At 61.8% G+C, this 15798-nt stretch overlaps 1 protein-coding gene across 1 annotated transcript in view; it reads right to left on the bottom strand.

Moving 5' to 3' along the window:
* Positions 1-342: 342 nt before the first annotated feature.
* The window catches only part of GAREM2 (GRB2 associated regulator of MAPK1 subtype 2), a 47564-nt gene continuing 32108 nt past the window's right edge, over positions 343-15798 (bottom strand). Inside the window, exons 3-6 of the mRNA XM_077811482.1 lie at positions 7520-7650; positions 5629-6780; positions 2287-2450; positions 343-1273 (exon numbers count right to left, since the gene is read on the bottom strand). Coding sequence (XP_077667608.1) covers positions 343-1273; positions 2287-2450; positions 5629-6780; positions 7520-7650 — 2378 coding nt within the window. The remainder of the gene's footprint in view (positions 1274-2286; positions 2451-5628; positions 6781-7519; positions 7651-15798) is intronic.

Raw genomic sequence — 15798 nt, 5'->3', positions numbered from 1 at the left:
CATTGTGTGGGGGCCCACCCCAACCCCACAGATTGCATCCACCAGCCAGGCCCCACGAGCACGGGCCAGGCTCACGAGCTGGGCCCCATGTCCAAGGCCCAGGCCCACGAGCAGGGCCCCAAGTCCACGGGCCGAGCCCACCAGCCGGGTCCCATGTCCACGGGCCGAGCCCACCAGCCAGGTGCCACGTCCACGGGCCAAGCCCACCAGCAGGGGCCCACATCCACGGGCCAAGCCCACCAGCCAGGCCCCACGTCCACGGGCCGAGCCCACCAGCCAGGCCCCCCGTCCACGTGCCACGAGCCGGGCCCCCCGTCCACGTGCCACGAGCCAGGCCTCGCGCTAGATCTTGGGTCGCCAGCCCTTGATGAACTGCATGATCTTCTTGACCTGCAGCTTGGTGAGGCGGAAGTCGTCGGCGAGGATCTCCTCGGGGAGCTGGACGAAGATGCTGCCGTCGATGCGCTCGCGGGCGAAGAAGCTCACCACGTCCTCGGAGAGGCCGATGAAGCGCAGGCATCGGGACACCTCCTCCACGGAGAGCGCCGCCAGGTCGGCGGGGGGCTGCCAGGCCGAGCCGCGGCCGTTCAGCCGGGGCGCGCCGGGCACGTCCTCGCCCGGGCCGCTGCGCGGGGCCGACGCCGGCGGCACCTCGATGACGCCCTGCGTGAGGTAGACGCGGGTGACGCCCCCCTCGGCCCCACGCACGATGGTGGGCGAGAGCGGCGCCGTGCTGCGGATCACAAGGCCCTCTGCCTCCAGGCTCTTGGGGGGCCGGGGCGGGGGGGCGGGGCAGGCGCCTGGCTGGCTGTAGCAGCGCTCCGGCTCAGGGGGGGCGCTCTCGAAGGGGTCGAAGGTCTCCGGCGTGGGCGCAGAGGGGGGCTTCTGCCAGTCCAGGGCCTCCAGCCACTCGGGGGAGGAGGAGGGGCTGGGCGAGTAGGCGGGGTTGGCGAAGGGGTTCAGGGCCCCGAAAGGGGCGAAGCGTTTCTGGGGGTGGGGGGCCTTGAGGCGGGGGCAGCTGTGGTAGGTCTTGATGGGGGCGTCGCCCCCCAGGAGGGGCGTGGAGCGCCCGCTGGCCACGCTGGGGCCCGTGTCGGCGTAGGCCCAGGGGTCCGACCAGGACGTCTGGCTGGGCTGGGTGCTGGGCGGCACGGTCCCCGGCAGCTGGCGGCCGGCAGAGTCCCCGGCCTTGCAGTCGCCCCAGGTGCAGGGGTAGCAATAGAGGGAGTAGGAGTCCGGGGAGGGCGAGCAGCTCCCGCTCCGCGTCCCTGAGCTGCCGGGAAGAGAGAGAGCGTCAGGCAGGGCGCAGCCGGGGGCTGCTCCAGCTACAACGGGCCTAACACAGCGCCCGGATCTGCACCCCCAGAGCGTTGGGTCCACAGCCTGGATCGGGTCCCGACCCGTCCTAGCACCTGGCTGGGTGGAAATCGACTGGGCTACCTCACGGCTGGGGCATCCGCCACCGTCCCCTTGGCAGGGCGTGAGGGAGACAGCAGAGCGTTGCCGGCAAACTGCCCCGGGGCCTGGATGGACGGACTGACCATGGGGGCTGAGTAAGCCGAATCTCTCCAGCTCGGCTACAGATCCAGGAAAGGGCTAAGGCCAGCCCCACGTCCCCTAGACGTTGCAGGTTGCTGAGGCTGCAGAGATTGAGAGAAGGGCCAGGCCCAGCAAGATCTAGGGGGCTGTGGGGGCATCTCCCCGGGTAGGGCTAAGAGCCCCCCAGGCCCAGAGAGGGTCACAGCTGGACTGGATGGAGCGCCGGGGTGGGAACAGGATGGCACCTGGGAGGTCCAGTCGATGCCTCGTTTATCGGAGTCTATGGTCCTGCTTTCATGTGATTGGCTTCCCCACGCATGGGCGGGGCCTCCTGGGGTGAGGGTGGGGCTATAGGAGAAGGTAACCCCTCCCCCTCGATCAAGAGCATCTCATGCTTGTATGTTACTTGGACCTGTCTCCCCCTCCCACCCGCCTTTCCCAAAGCCCTTCCCCAATTCCAGGCGGTGCTCCTGTCCCCGGTCACCGAAACGCAGCCACCGCTGGGCTGGAAGGCGGCAGCAGGAGGCTCAGAGCTGGGGCAGTAGAGGGGAGATGTAGGCGGGGGCGACCCAGGCTGGAATGTGGCCAGGACACAGGCTCTGGTGCCCCTGTGAAAAGGGCCAAGGGCGTCGCTGACCAGGCCTCGAGAAAGCCGCCACTTCCAGCCACAGTCACCGCCCTGGGCGCTGCCTCGCCGCCTCCCGTCCCGCCCCGGGGACTACCTCCCCCGGCGCAGCCCCCACTCACGCGTCGTGGAGCCCGGCTGAGTAGTACGAGACGCTGGGACTGGGCGAGTGCGCCGGCTGGAGCTTTGGGAAGCGCAGGGGGACGGGTGGGCTGGAGGTGGCGTGGGGCCGGCTGCCCCGGGGCGGGACGGGGGGGGCGTTCAGCAGGCGGCATTCCTCTTTCACCTGGAAAACACGAGGAGCTGGGGCTAGAGAGAGCAGAGAGCAGCATGGACTCTTCCGCCGAGCCCTGGGCGCCCGTTAGTGCTCGGACCCCTGCCCTGAATGCCCCCCCCCGCCATGCAACAGTAGAACGCCCCCCGTCCCCCAGGGCCCTGCCTTGCTTGGCTTCTTGGTGCCAGGCTGCCAGGTTTGTTACCGCTAAGATACCGGCACCAGGAAGGAATCCCCCAGGGGGATAGCCGGGCTTTGGGAAGTGATGGTGCCTTCCGGACTGGTCCTGCTCCTGCATCCTTCCAGCCCACGGGCCGCAGGGAGGGAGAGGGCAGGAACTTTCTCTGGGCTTCTCGGCTCAGGTCTGGGCAAGGCCCTTTTCCTGCGGCGTCCCCAGCTGTGGCAAAGCGCCCACAGGCGGGGCGGGGGCAGTGGATGTGCGGGGACGGCACCGGCTCAGCCCGCCTGCCACCCCGGCATAACAGCAGGGCCCTGCCTCTCCCTTCGGGAGCCTGTCCACGGAGCGGGTTCTTCCCAGCGCAAGGAGCCCCCCCCGGGAGTGCGGCCAAGCTGGAACAGCCCCTGGGTTCCCTTCACTGGGACCAGGGAGATGGAGACGCACGATAGGCCAGATCCTGCCCCAAGACTGAAAAACTGGGCCCCACGGACACAAGAGAGCCAGGCTCTGGGTTCCCATCTCACCCCAAAGACACCCCCCGTGCCCCAGCCAATCACACACCCAGCCTCGGTGTGACGAAGCGGGACTGTTCTTAATGTTTCCTCTGAATAGTGTGGGGGTGCCTCAGTTTCCCCTAGGCAGTTCTTAAGTATCTAGGGGGTGGGGTAAGGGTGTATGGTCCTTGCAGAGCCCTAGAGGGCAGGTGTGTGCAGGGGTCTGGACACAGAGAATGGCCGACACCCTGTTTCCCGGCAACTGATGGCCTGGGCCCTTCCCCCCTGCAAGGTGAGAGCTAAAGGGCTGGAGAACAAAGGAATCCGGTGACCTCCTGGCCCGGGAAAGGGACAAAGCCCAGAGGAGGAGGGGCTGGAGGGAGTTTCAGTTTGGGGCTGGCCGGGACATGGAGTGAAGGGCAGATGTGGTTGTCTGGCTCACTGCCCCCCAAAATGGACCCAGCTGAGGGGTCCCGTTCTCTGCACCTGCAAGCTCTGGTTTAGACCATGTTCCTGTCGTCTAATAAACCCCTGTTTTACTGGCTGGCTGAGAGTCCCGTCTGACTGCGAAGTTGGGGGCAGGACCCTCTGGCTTCCCCAGGACCCCACCTGGGCGGACTCGCTGTGGGAAGCGCACGGAGGGGCAGAGGATGCTGAATGCTCCGAGGTCAGACCCAGGAAGGCGGAAGCCGTGTGAGCTGTTTGCCCTGCACATGCTGGCACATGATTGGGCGGGGGGAGTTATAAACATGGGGAAATAGTTTTACTTTGTGTAATGACCCATCCACTCCCAGAGTCCTGACTGGCTTCGTAGGGAGCAGTTCCAGAGCATCGCCTGGAGACGAATGCTCTGAGGTCAGACCCAGGAAGGTGGGAGCTGTGTGAGCTGTGTGTCCTGCAGACAGGCTGCTCACAGAAAGGCGACTGCCCCAGAGTCCTGCCTGGCTTCATGGGGAGCAGTTCCAGAGCATCGCCCAGGGACTCCGTGACACTCGTCCCCTGCACACGGCCAGTAATCATAGAAACAGGGGAGGTCAGAGTAACCTACTGGCAATAGGGGCGGTATCCTGGCGTCCCCCAGGGGCTGGTCCACTGCAGGATAGCAGCCTACTACTGCTACCAGCTGTCGGATTTATTCTTTTCCCCCAACTGGCGGAGGTGATGGAGGTCCTGGATTCAAACCCTGCTGACAATCCAGGAGGGGGTCATTCCTCCAGCATCTCTTAGTACCTGGGCAATAGCCTTAGAACCCCACCGGCTAATTACCCCAATCCGGGCCCAGGACCCCAGCGCACTCGGAGCTGTACAGACCCAGGCCCTGCCCCAAAGAGATTACAATCTAAGACGATCCTCTGCTTGCTGGCCCTGGGAAATGTGGCTGCTCTCCCCCAGCCTGTCTGCTCCCCTGGGGACCGGCAGCCAAGCCGATCTCACCGCAGCCCCCCAGAGCCTCAGTTCATTCGCAGTGTGTGCCAGCAGCGGCCTGGGCTGGGGGTGCTACCATCACTGCAATGAATCCCCCCCTACCAAAGAGCCACCAGCCAAGGGCCTGGGAGCAGGAGCAGGCTCAGCCGAGGCAGTGATGGAGAGAGAGCCAGAGCCAAGCGCTTCCCAGCCCAGCTGTGCCGGCTTGAGTGTCCGGGATGCCCAGAAGAGCTCAGTCCGCCGGGCATTGAGTCCTTTAGAGCCCCGGGCTCTGAGTGCGGAGCCCAGCCCCACGGGCCCCCCCACGCCCAGCCCAGCTGGCTTCTCCCCAGCTCGCAGGGACGGGAGCAGAGGTCCCCGGGGCTCGGCGGAGAGCACAAACCCAGAGTCAGGCACGGGCCCCTGCCACCAGCTAGCGGTGCCAGGGCGTTCCCAGCCATGAGTCACAGCCACCACCCCTGGGCTGCTCTGCCCTGAGCCTGGAGGCCAAGGGAGCAAACCCGCGGCTGGCAGAAGTGAGGGCACATTGGCCTACGCAGGGGCACGAGGCCAGCCAGGCCTTCACCCTCTCCCCCGTCCTTAAAACACACGTCTGCTGTGACAGCCTTTGAGCCCCTGCTCCCCCCTTGTACCTATCCACAGGATCTCATTGCTCCCACCCCACTTCTCCCCAGCGCGGGGGCTGTTCTGACCTAGCAGGATATCACCATGGGTGCGCGCCCTGCTGGCAGAAGTCACGTGCGGCTGCCTGGCCCCGGGTCCGCTTGGCTGACAGCTCATTAGGCCGAGGCTCGTGTCTGGAGTCAGCGACCGGGTGCAGGGAAGATGCACAGACTGACGGACAATTTCACCCAACCTAGGGCACCCGAGGCTGGGCAGGGCTCCCGGGTCCCTTCCTGGCTCTGCCTCTGCCTTGCTGGGGGAGCCTGGCTGAGCTGCACAACCCGGTTCTGTGCGGGGATCGTGGGTGTGGGTGCTGAGGGGGCCCTTCCCATGGGGTGTTGGGGGCGCCCAGAGACCCAGGTACTGGGGCCGAAGGCCGTTATCTGCTCATGAAGGTGGCAGAACTCCGACAGCCAAAGGGATCGCTTACCGCTTCGGATTTGGGTGGGACGGGAGGCGGCGTCTCGCCCACAGGCTCCTCCCCGCGCAGGGCGGGGCGGTGGGGGGAGCCCAGTGGAGAGGAGGCGGCGAAGGACATGAGGTCGCGCTGCCCTTTGTTGGCGCTGCCCAGCCCCGGCGGGTTGCCGCTGGGCTCCGAGAAGTCATCCGGGTTCTGGTTGGCCCAGAGCTCCTCGTAGGGGATCTCCACCGGCTCCTGAGTCCTGAACTCGGGCTCGGCCCAATCGGGCGTCACGTACTCCCGCTCCGAGTCGGGGAGCTCAGACGGGGCCGAGCGCTCCTGGCGGGGCAGGAGCCGCTGCGGGGCCTGCCCGCCCGGCACCGCCAGGGGGTCCTCGGGGGCGTGGGCCGAGCCCCCGCTGTAGATGCAGAGCGAGAGGCGCTGGAAGGCCGGAGCCAGCTCCTCGTGGGCACAGCCCTGCAGGCAGAGGCGGATGCGCCGGGGGCTGGCGCACTCCTCCGACAGGTCGGGCTTGGCCTCCCGCACGGCTTTGGAGTACTCGTCGGGGTCGAAGCGCTCCTGGCAGAGGGCGGCGCTGTCCCGCAGCAGCTTCTCCAGCTGGGGGTCGCCCCAGAGCAGCCCCTGGGGCAGGGCGAAGCGGGGCATGTCGCTCAGCAGCAGGAAGTGGAAGGGCACCATGGCCTCCTGGCGCAGGATGCAGCAGAGCACCACCGTCTTGGAGATGATGCCGAGCAGCTTGTAGCAGTGGCCCTCGCGGATGGCGTGCAGGTCGTAGGGGTTGCGCGAGGGCCGGCCGGGCACCGCCACGTTGACGGGCAGCCGCACCTTCTCGATGATGCTGCGGATGGTGTGCTCGCCCTCCCGCATCTGCAGCTCCAGCGGGCTGCGGGTGCTGAAGCACCCCTTGCACTGGAAGGGCAGGCTGAGGCTCTCGTTGGTGCGGTGGTTCATGCAGATCAGGCAGGGCACCTTGCCCTTCGCCGGCTTGCTGCCCAGCGGGCTCCCCTTGCCCAGCTTGCGCAGGAGGGTGGCGAGGCGCCACTTCTCCTTCGCCGCCTTGGCACACAGGATCTCGGCCTGGCCCATCAGCGTCAGCTCGTCGCCCGCCTGCAGCGTGAAGTTGTAGACCTCGCTGTCCTCGCTGAACTCCCCGGACACCACCTGGCGGGGGGGGACATGGGCACCGGGGTTAACAGGGCCGGAAGTGGGGGCATGAGCACTGGGAAGCACAGGGGCACCAAAGGGTTAATGGGGCCAGCGAGGCGGCTGGCAATGGGGGCAAGGGGGCTGGGAAGCACATGGGCCCTGAGGGGTGGATGGGGCTGCAGAGGCAGCTGGCACCGAGGGTGAATGGGGCCAGAGAAGTAGCTGGCACTGGCGGGGGGCACAGGGGCTGGGAAGCACAGGGGCACCAAAGGGTTAATGGGGCCAGCGAGGCAGCTGGCACTGGGGGACATGGGGGGTGGGAAGCACATGGGCCCTGGGGGGTGAATGGGGCCAGAGAAATGGCTGGTACTGCGGGCCGTGAGGGGGGGCCACAGGGCTGGGAAGCACACAGGCCCCAGAGGGTGAATGGGGCTGCAGGGGCCCAAGAAGGGACCAGCCATGTCTGTGGCTCAGATGAGCGTTTTGGGTCCCATGGGACAGGACACCAAATGCCCAGGACTCTCCAGTCATCTGCGCCGGACCAGGCGCCTGCCTTGAGCAGAGCGGGCCAAGGCCGCGGCTCCCCGGTGCCAGGATCCCAGCGCTGCTCCCTGCAGGCCTCCTGCGCACCTGGCCCCGACCAGAGCCCGCTGGCTGCCTGGGCCCCGGGTGGATCCCAGGGACCTGCTCCCAGCCAGCCCAGCGCCGGGGGCCTGCTGGCGGGCAGTGGGCCGAGCACTGGCATGGCGCTGACCTTCACGCTGAAGGTGATGGCCTCCATGACGAAGACGCGGTCCGGGAAGCTGCTGGCCACCTCCTCCACGCTGTTGAAATACTGAACGGGTTCGCGCACGTCTCGATCTTGGTCCAGCAGCTTAAACTTCCCTGCAACAGCCCAGCCCAAAGCCCCAGTTAATGGAAACAGACCCAGCCCCGTGCAGCCCTGCAAGCCCTAGCCCCCTCCCCTGGGTCCCAGCTCCACCACTGCGTGGGTCTGACCCAGTGGCCACCAGGCAGCGCGGGAGCATCACCTGCCGCTCGATCCCCACCTGGGGAGCTCATGTCTGCACACGGACAATGCAAGCCCAGGGCGTCCATGCGAAGCCAGCCCCAGAGGGGTCCCGGGGGTGGCCAAGGGGCCCCGTCCATGAGAAACACCAGCAGGCAGCGCTGAGCACCCCTGCACCCACCACCTTCCCAGGATGGGTCCCCTCTATGCAAATATTGGGGGTTTCTGCCCCAGGCTTTATTCACGGGGTCGCCCCAGGTCTCCCTCCCTCCTCAGGCTGCAGGGGTACAGAGGCCAGTAAAGCAGGGTGTCGTCATTCGGAGGGGGCCCAACACCCCACCAGGGCTCAACGGCTGGTGCCCTCGGGATCTGCAGGACCCACGCTCACTGCAAGAGCAGCGCAGAGGGTGGCTGGGAAGATGCAAGGCGGGTGCATTCACTGATGGGGAAGTGCCCTTTGGGAGCACGCTCCCGGGCCGGCCCTCGCACGATCCCCCCTGCTGGTACAGACCTGGGCTGGGAGGACACGACACAGCTTGTCCAGAGCTGCAGAGAGATGACGGGAGAAGAGGAACGGTCCAGCCCCCCCGTCAGCAGGCACCAGGTGAACACCCACAGCTGGGAGGTGGGTGAAGGTGTGAGGATGTGACTCAGCAGGGAGGGGGGAGTGTTGACCTGGGAATGTGCCCTGGGGATGGGAGACCTGAGAGCCTGTCACCTGAGCCAGGAGCGGGAGGGGGAGGTGACACCTCTACCCGGGAATGTGGACGGAGGCTGCAGCAGGGAACCTGCTGGGTGGGTTTAGTTTCAGTTTGGGGCTGGGTGGAGGAATGCAGGGAACCCCAGGGCTGGGGTCTAAGCTCCCTGCTCCCCCAGAAGGACTTGACTGAGGGGTCCTGGGTGTACCCACAAGCTCTGTTTTGGACTGTGTTCCTGTTGTCCAATAAACCTTCTGTTTTACTGGCTGGCTGAGAGTCTCAGTGAATCCCTGGAAGAGGGGTGCAGGGCCTGGACTCCCCCACACTCCGTGACAGAAGGTCCCAGGCTAACAAGGCCTATGGGGCAGGGCAGGGCCATGGGGCCAAACCCATCCCCCGGGTAGCTCCACTGACCTCAGAGAGGATGGCAAATTTGGCCCATGATTTATATCCCTATCCCAGCAAAGCCCATTGACTCCTGCCCAGCCCTTTCCCTCTCCTCCCAGGGACCCTCCTGGCCATAGGGAGGGGGGCAGACAGAGAAGAGGCCAGCTGGCTTACGGGAAAGCCACCTCCCCGCCCCCGGCATGGCGTGGGGAGAGAGCAGGAAATCCCCGAGCAGAGGGAGGGCTGGCTGGATCAATGGGCCACGGCCAAGCACTTCCTGCTCAGCAAATGCTGCAGCGCGGGCAACGTCCCGGGGGCTCGCTGAGCGCAGACCTGAGGTCAGCCCCCTCCCGCAGGCAGGCACGGTAATACACAGCCATTGCCAACAGGGGGCAATGGGACACCGCTCCAGCCCCCTTAACCCCTCAGTGCCCATGTGCTTCCCAGGCCCCCGTGCCCCCCAGTGCCACATGATCAGGGGATGCGGGGGGGGGGTGCTAAAGTTATTCCTCTGATTAGCTGAGACACTTTCTAATGAGTTAACACCCGTCCTCCAGGAGAGCCGCTGAGATCCAGGAGTTTAGGGGCAGCCCGGGGCCTGTGCCGGAGCAGAGGGGCACTTGCAGCTCTGGTGACGGCACTAAGTAAGGGACGATGGCGTGTTCCCCACACGCACGCTTCCAATCCGCCTGGCTGGCTAGACAGAACCGATCCGTGTGACGCAGCCCCCCAGGCCCAGCACATGCCTCCGTGCTGACCACAACCCGGAGCAGCGCCGAGGGAAGCTGACACTCAGTCCCAGCGGATCCGCTGCTCTCCAGCATCACGTCTGCTGCCAGCCCGGCAGCTGGCTCTCAACCCCTCCGAGCCAATCGGAATTCATCTGGGCCCAGAGTTTGCCAGGCCTCTGGGCGGACGTGGTATAGGCCCCTTTGCCCCTCTCACCCTCTGCGAATATCCCTGGGCACCTACTGGCTCCATAAGCTGGTTTCTTGTGGGGCTCATTTGGCCCAGAGCTCTTTGTGCACTGATGGCAAAAAATTAAGCCCTGTTACTTCTTCATGACTGGTCAAATAAACCACAGAGGATGGTTTCCCTTTCCTGATTGGACAAGTGTGCAAGAACTTCCAGCATATATACTTGTGTGTGTGTGTATAACATACACACATACCACACCAAAGCACAGCTGAGTAGCTTGCTTCTCTGGCAGCAGTAGTAGGCTGTTACTCTCAGTACCGAGGCACTAACTTCCTTAGCTGGCAGCTGTACATGATGCAGTAATGCCATTAACTGGCAGCAGTAGTAGGCTGTTATCCTCAGCATTGAAGCTCAGCAGAGTAACTCCCTCAGCTGGCACAGTAGTGGGCTGTTACCCTTGTTGTGGAGCAGCCACTAGAGGGCAGATACAGCACTCACTTTACCAGTGTGTTACACATACAAGTTAGAGACATGGGGGATCCATCGTAGCCCTTACTCATGATGACTACATCAACGAAGCTAGCAGAGAACTCTGTGACACCCCCTGCTATAAAGAACTCACAGAAGACCCCACATCACAATTCACACAGGAATTTAGAATTACCGTCAAATCCTTCTCCAGACAACTCCAAGAAAAACTACAACCTCATCCTCCATGAAGCCACCCCAGGGACCCTCCAAGATACATACGCAAGGGAACCCCAGCAGACCCATCATATCTGGCCATGGCATTCTTACTGAACAGGACTCTGAGAAACCATCCTCAAACTACTCACCACACAGAGAGCCAACTTCCTCCAGGACACAACCAACTTCCTCCAGAAACTCTAAAACATTAACAAACTCCCTCAGAACACCTCCTCGCCACCATGGATATCACCTCCCTATACACCGACATCCTTCATTGCTGCCTGCCTCAAATATCTGCAAGACAATGGACAAAGCTCGGAAATCCATCCCACACCCGTCGCCAAACTCACTCATTTCATCCTCACCCACAAAAGTGTCACATTTAACAACAAACACTTTCTCCAAACCATGGGTACAGGGATGGCTCCTCAATATTCCATCCTCTTCATGGGCCACCTTGAGGAAGAAGTTCTGTAAAAATGCACAACAAAACCAACAATGTACCTGAGATACATCAATGGTCTTTTCATCCTCTGGACAGACGACCCACACTCCCTCACAGGCTTCCACCACAACTTCAGCAACCACCACCCCTCCATCAGACTCTTCCTAGAACACTCCCGCACCAGCGTCAAGTGCTTGGGCACCACAATCAGCTTCAGCAATGGACCCCTACAAATGACTGTATACAAGAAACCCCTGGATCACCACACTTACCTCCACAGATCCAGTAGCCACCCCAAACACACCAAGGAATCTGCTATCTACAGCCAGGCACTCAGATACCAAAGAACATGCTCCGAGGAGAAAGTCCAGGCTACACATCTTAACGCAACCAAAACGGCCTTCTCCAAACAAGGACACTCCACCAGAGAAGTAGATCGGATCATGGAATGGGCCATCCAAATACGTTGAGGGAATTTGCTTCAGTACGGAAATAAACCCCCCTGTGACTACACACCTCTAGTTGTCACCTACCACTGCACACTAGAACCCAAACGAGATATCATCATACAGTTACAACCCATACTCAATGGGGACTACAGCCTGAAAGAAATCTTTCCTGAGCCCCTTCTTTGGCCTTCAAACAACCCCTCAACCTCGCCAAACTCATCCTTCCAAGCAAGCTCCCCACAGACCAGGACCCACCAACTCAAAGCAGCACCAGACCCTGCCAGAACAACAAATGCAAATCCTGCAGACATATCGTCATGGATACAATGATCAACACCCCCTGTAACACACCTTTCAAGATCCATGGGCCGTACGCATGCCCATCACAATACATGGTGTATCACAACCAGTGCATCAAATGTCCCAACAACAACTCTCTGAGTGAAACCAGAGAAACATTACGTTTTCAAGTGAACTCATGCAGAAAAATGACAAAAGACAACAACACCCCATCACCTGTGGGCGAACTTTCCACAAAGCGATCGCTCCATATCTGACCTCTCAGTGCTCATCCTCAAAGGACACCTGCACAACACCTTCCAAAGATGAGCCTAGGAGCTTAAACTCATAGCTGCTGGACACTAAACACCACAGACTTAGCAGAAACACTGGTTTCGAGGCTGATTACACACCCTGCTGCCTGCTAACCCACATTTGCCCACTTCATTTTAAGTGGTCTCCTGCGGCACGAGTACACCACTTGTGCTTAACAGTCTGTCCCACCTTGTGTTTAGCTCAGACACTCTGAAGAAGACCCTGTGGAGGTCAAAAGCATGTCCCTTCTACCAGGAGAAGTTGGTCCAGTAAAAGATATCACCTCACCCACCGTGTCTCGCTCACATCCTGGGACTGACACGGCTGCAGCAACGCTGCCAACAACACATACAGGTGGATAATCTGGGTTCCCCACGACCCTGCAGCCTTAGCGTTCGCTTCGCGTGGCTTCTTGGGCCAGTTAAGCTCAGTCGCGCCTGGGGAGCAAAGAGGAAGCAGGGCTCTAACCCAGGGAGGAATATTCTTGGGCAATGTTGGGCATCACACACCAGCACCAGGCCTCTGCTAGGGCTGCCCCACCTCTGTGTCCTGGGCTGGGACCTCCTGGAGTTCATGTGAACCCAAGGAGAGCCCATGCCCCCAGCCCCCCGGTATCAAGTGGAGTGCCCCAAGGGTCGGTCCTGGGGCCGGTTTTGTTCAATATCTTCATAAATGATCTGGAGGATGGTGTGGATTGCACTCTCAGCAAATTTGCGGACGATACTAAACTGGGAGGAGTGGTAGATACGCTGGAGGGGAGGGATAGGATACAGAAGGACCTAGACAAATTGGAGGATTGGGCCAAAAGAAATCTGATGAGGTTCAATAAGGATAAGTGCAGGGTCCTGCACTTAGGACGGAAGAATCCAATGCACAGCTACCGACTAGGGGCCGAATGGCTAGGCAGCAGTTCTGCGGAAAAGGACCTAGGGGTGACAGTGGACGAGAAGCTGGATATGAGTCAGCAGTGTGCCCTTGTTGCCAAGAAGGCCAATGGCATTTTGGGATGTATAAGTAGGGGCATAGCGAGCAGATCGAGGGACGTGATCGTTCCCCTCTATTCGACATTGGTGAGGCCTCATCTGGAGTACTGTGTCCAGTTTTGGGCCCCACACTACAAGAAGGATGTGGATAAATTGGAGAGAGTCCAGCGAAGGGCAACAAAAATGATTAGGGGTCTAGAACACATGACTTATGAGGAGAGGCTGAGGGAGCTGGGATTGTTTAGCCTGCAGAAGAGAAGAATGAAGGGGGATTTGATAGCTGCTTTCAACTACCTGAAAGGGGGTTCCAAAGAGGATGGCTCTAGACTGTTCTCAATGGTAGCAGATGACGGAACAAGGAGTAATGGTCTCAAGTTGCAGTGGGGGAGGTTTAGATTGGATATTAGGAAAAACTTTTTCACTAAGAGGGTGGTGAAACACTGGAATGCGTTACCTAGGGAGGTGGTAGAATCTCCTTCCTTAGAGGTTTTTAAGGTCAGGCTTGACAAAGCCCTGGCTGGGATGATTTAACTGGGAATTGGTCCTGCTTCGAGCAGGGGGTTGGACTAGATGACCTTCAGGGGTCCCTTCCAACCCTGATATTCTATGATTCTATGATTCTATGAAGAGGAGAGCCAACAGGGGAGCAGGCAACTCGGCCACACGGCAGTTCCTGGCTCTTTACTGCCCACTGTGATGACACGGATGGAGGGGAAGCAGCTGGGGGTAGGGTGGGTCCCATGGAGGCAGAGACGGGGTCTGTGCAGGCCGGAGGGAGATCAAGACGAGGGAGGGCTGACCCCATGGGTCAGTGCAGAAGTGCTACAAAGGGGATCCGTGCCCTTCAGGATTGGGCCCAGAAAGCTTGGGGTTTCTCTGACTCCCTCCCTCCACTTCAGCATCTCCTCTGCCATCACCCTCGCCCTCCAGCCCCCTCCAGAGTGTGGTCACGTAGCCCAGCTCCAGCCCCGCAACTCCTGCCGCTCCCAGGATGAAATGCCAAATGCCAACCGGTTCCCAGTCTCCCACGACAGGGCTCCCTCACCCGCTCGCTCTGCATGGCTCAGCAGCGGGTGACTGGCAGGAAATGCACTGCCCAGAGGGGGGAGGCTCCCAGGCGGGCAGCAGGCCCAGCCGTGCCATCTGGGAACCTTCGCTGCCCGGCAACCAGCCCCGAGTCGAGACCGTTTTTTCCTGACCCTGGACAGCCGAGATCTGCGCCCCAGCCCCTAACACGCTGGTTCAGTGGGAGGACGGACAGACAGACCTCACCTCCCCCCAGCACCTGAAGGGCTTCCCAGGGGTCTCTTTGGTTTGCAACCTTGGCAAGGCCTGGGGCTGTCTGCTCACGGCAGAGCCAGGAATGGGCACACTGTGGGGGGGGGACACACGGGGGGGGTCCTTCCCCCGCCAAGGCAGCAGCGTTAGCTCCCGCTCCCAGACACCCTCGGCTTCCCTCCCTGGCGGTTTCCAACATCCCATTGCCATGGAAACTGCTTGCATGCGGCTCCGTTCCCAAGCCCGCCACCTCCGGCGCAGCACCCCGACGGGCTGCGTGGGGGGGTCCCTGTTCCCTGCCTCGGCCTGCTCCACTCCCTCCCCACGCTGTCCCCTCTAACAGAGCCCAGAGCCTCGGCCCCGGGGGTGGCTGACGGGCAGAGCCCCTCTGGCACCGCATTGCCCCTGAGCCCGACAGCCACCGGCCACCCAGCACCGCTGCCAGCCATGCGCGAGAGCAACCGCCCCTTGTCCGGCGTATGTATGGGGGGATAGCGGCTGGGGGGGCTGGAGCCACCAGAAGGGGGCCTCCCTCCCTGCCCGCCCCGCCCCCATCTTCACACCCACTCCTGAGTCCATGATCCACCTCCCAGGGGAAGCAGCCAGCATCACCACCCGGGTCTGGTCCCCTCTGGTGTCCAGGCCAGGATCCCAGAGATCCACAGATCGGCCTTCCCCACCCGTAGGGGGAACGCACATAAACACATGGGTGCTGGGTTTCCCGTAGAGGGTCAGGAACGAACCGTGCTGGGGGAGCAGGGCTCGCATGCCGGGGATGGACGGTGGGGACGGGGTGCAGGGTGACAGCTGGGGCCGAGCTCCTGCTGGGATGTGCGGACCATACTGGCCGAGGGGAGAGACTGATCCCCACCCCCGGGTTCTGACCCTCTCCCGCCAGGCTCTGCTGGTTACCGACGAGCTCCAAGCCCTGGCTGAGTTGCAGCCCACCCACCTTGCACAGATTCAGAGGTCCCAGCCTGGCCCAGCTAAGCTGGAACATCCCCAGGGCTGGGAAGGTTAATGTCTGGCTGACGGTCCCAGCCTTTCTCTGCCAGGGGCCTGGGTTCAAATCCCGGTTTAGTCACACGTGGAATGAATTTGCTGGTCTCAGTGAATGTGGGTACACAGATGAGTCCTGACTCGCACATGTGGGTCTGGGCCACTGGCCCACGGCATCAGCTCCCCAGCACCAGGCACGCCTGCTAGAGGCATCAAGCTGTTTTCGGAAATACAGTAATCAAACCCCTCGGGGATCTATTCTTTGGGGTAAACTCCTGCCTGCCCCGAAGTGCTGCAGGCCCCGGCCCAGCCCCGTCACCTCCACTAGCACCAGAGCCGGGGGGAGACCGGTTATTAACGATTCTCATGCAATCACAGCCAATGTCCGTCCATTGGCTGGAACCAATTACCAGCCAGCTGGCAAAGAGCAAGGCCTTGTTTTAAAATGGGTCCTCCCTCGTGGGCACAGAAAACAACCTCCATGCGCAGCGGAGGAAGGGGGGTTTCCCCCAGGATTAAAGGGAGGAAGAGGGGGAGGGTGTTGAGGGCTAAATTGCCTTGCAATTAAAAACTTTTCTATATG

Source organism: Eretmochelys imbricata, chromosome 3, assembly GCF_965152235.1.
Source record: "Eretmochelys imbricata isolate rEreImb1 chromosome 3, rEreImb1.hap1, whole genome shotgun sequence".
In the NCBI taxonomy this organism is placed as follows: Eukaryota; Metazoa; Chordata; order Testudines; family Cheloniidae; genus Eretmochelys; species Eretmochelys imbricata.
This window is presented reverse-complemented; position numbering and strand designations above follow the sequence as displayed.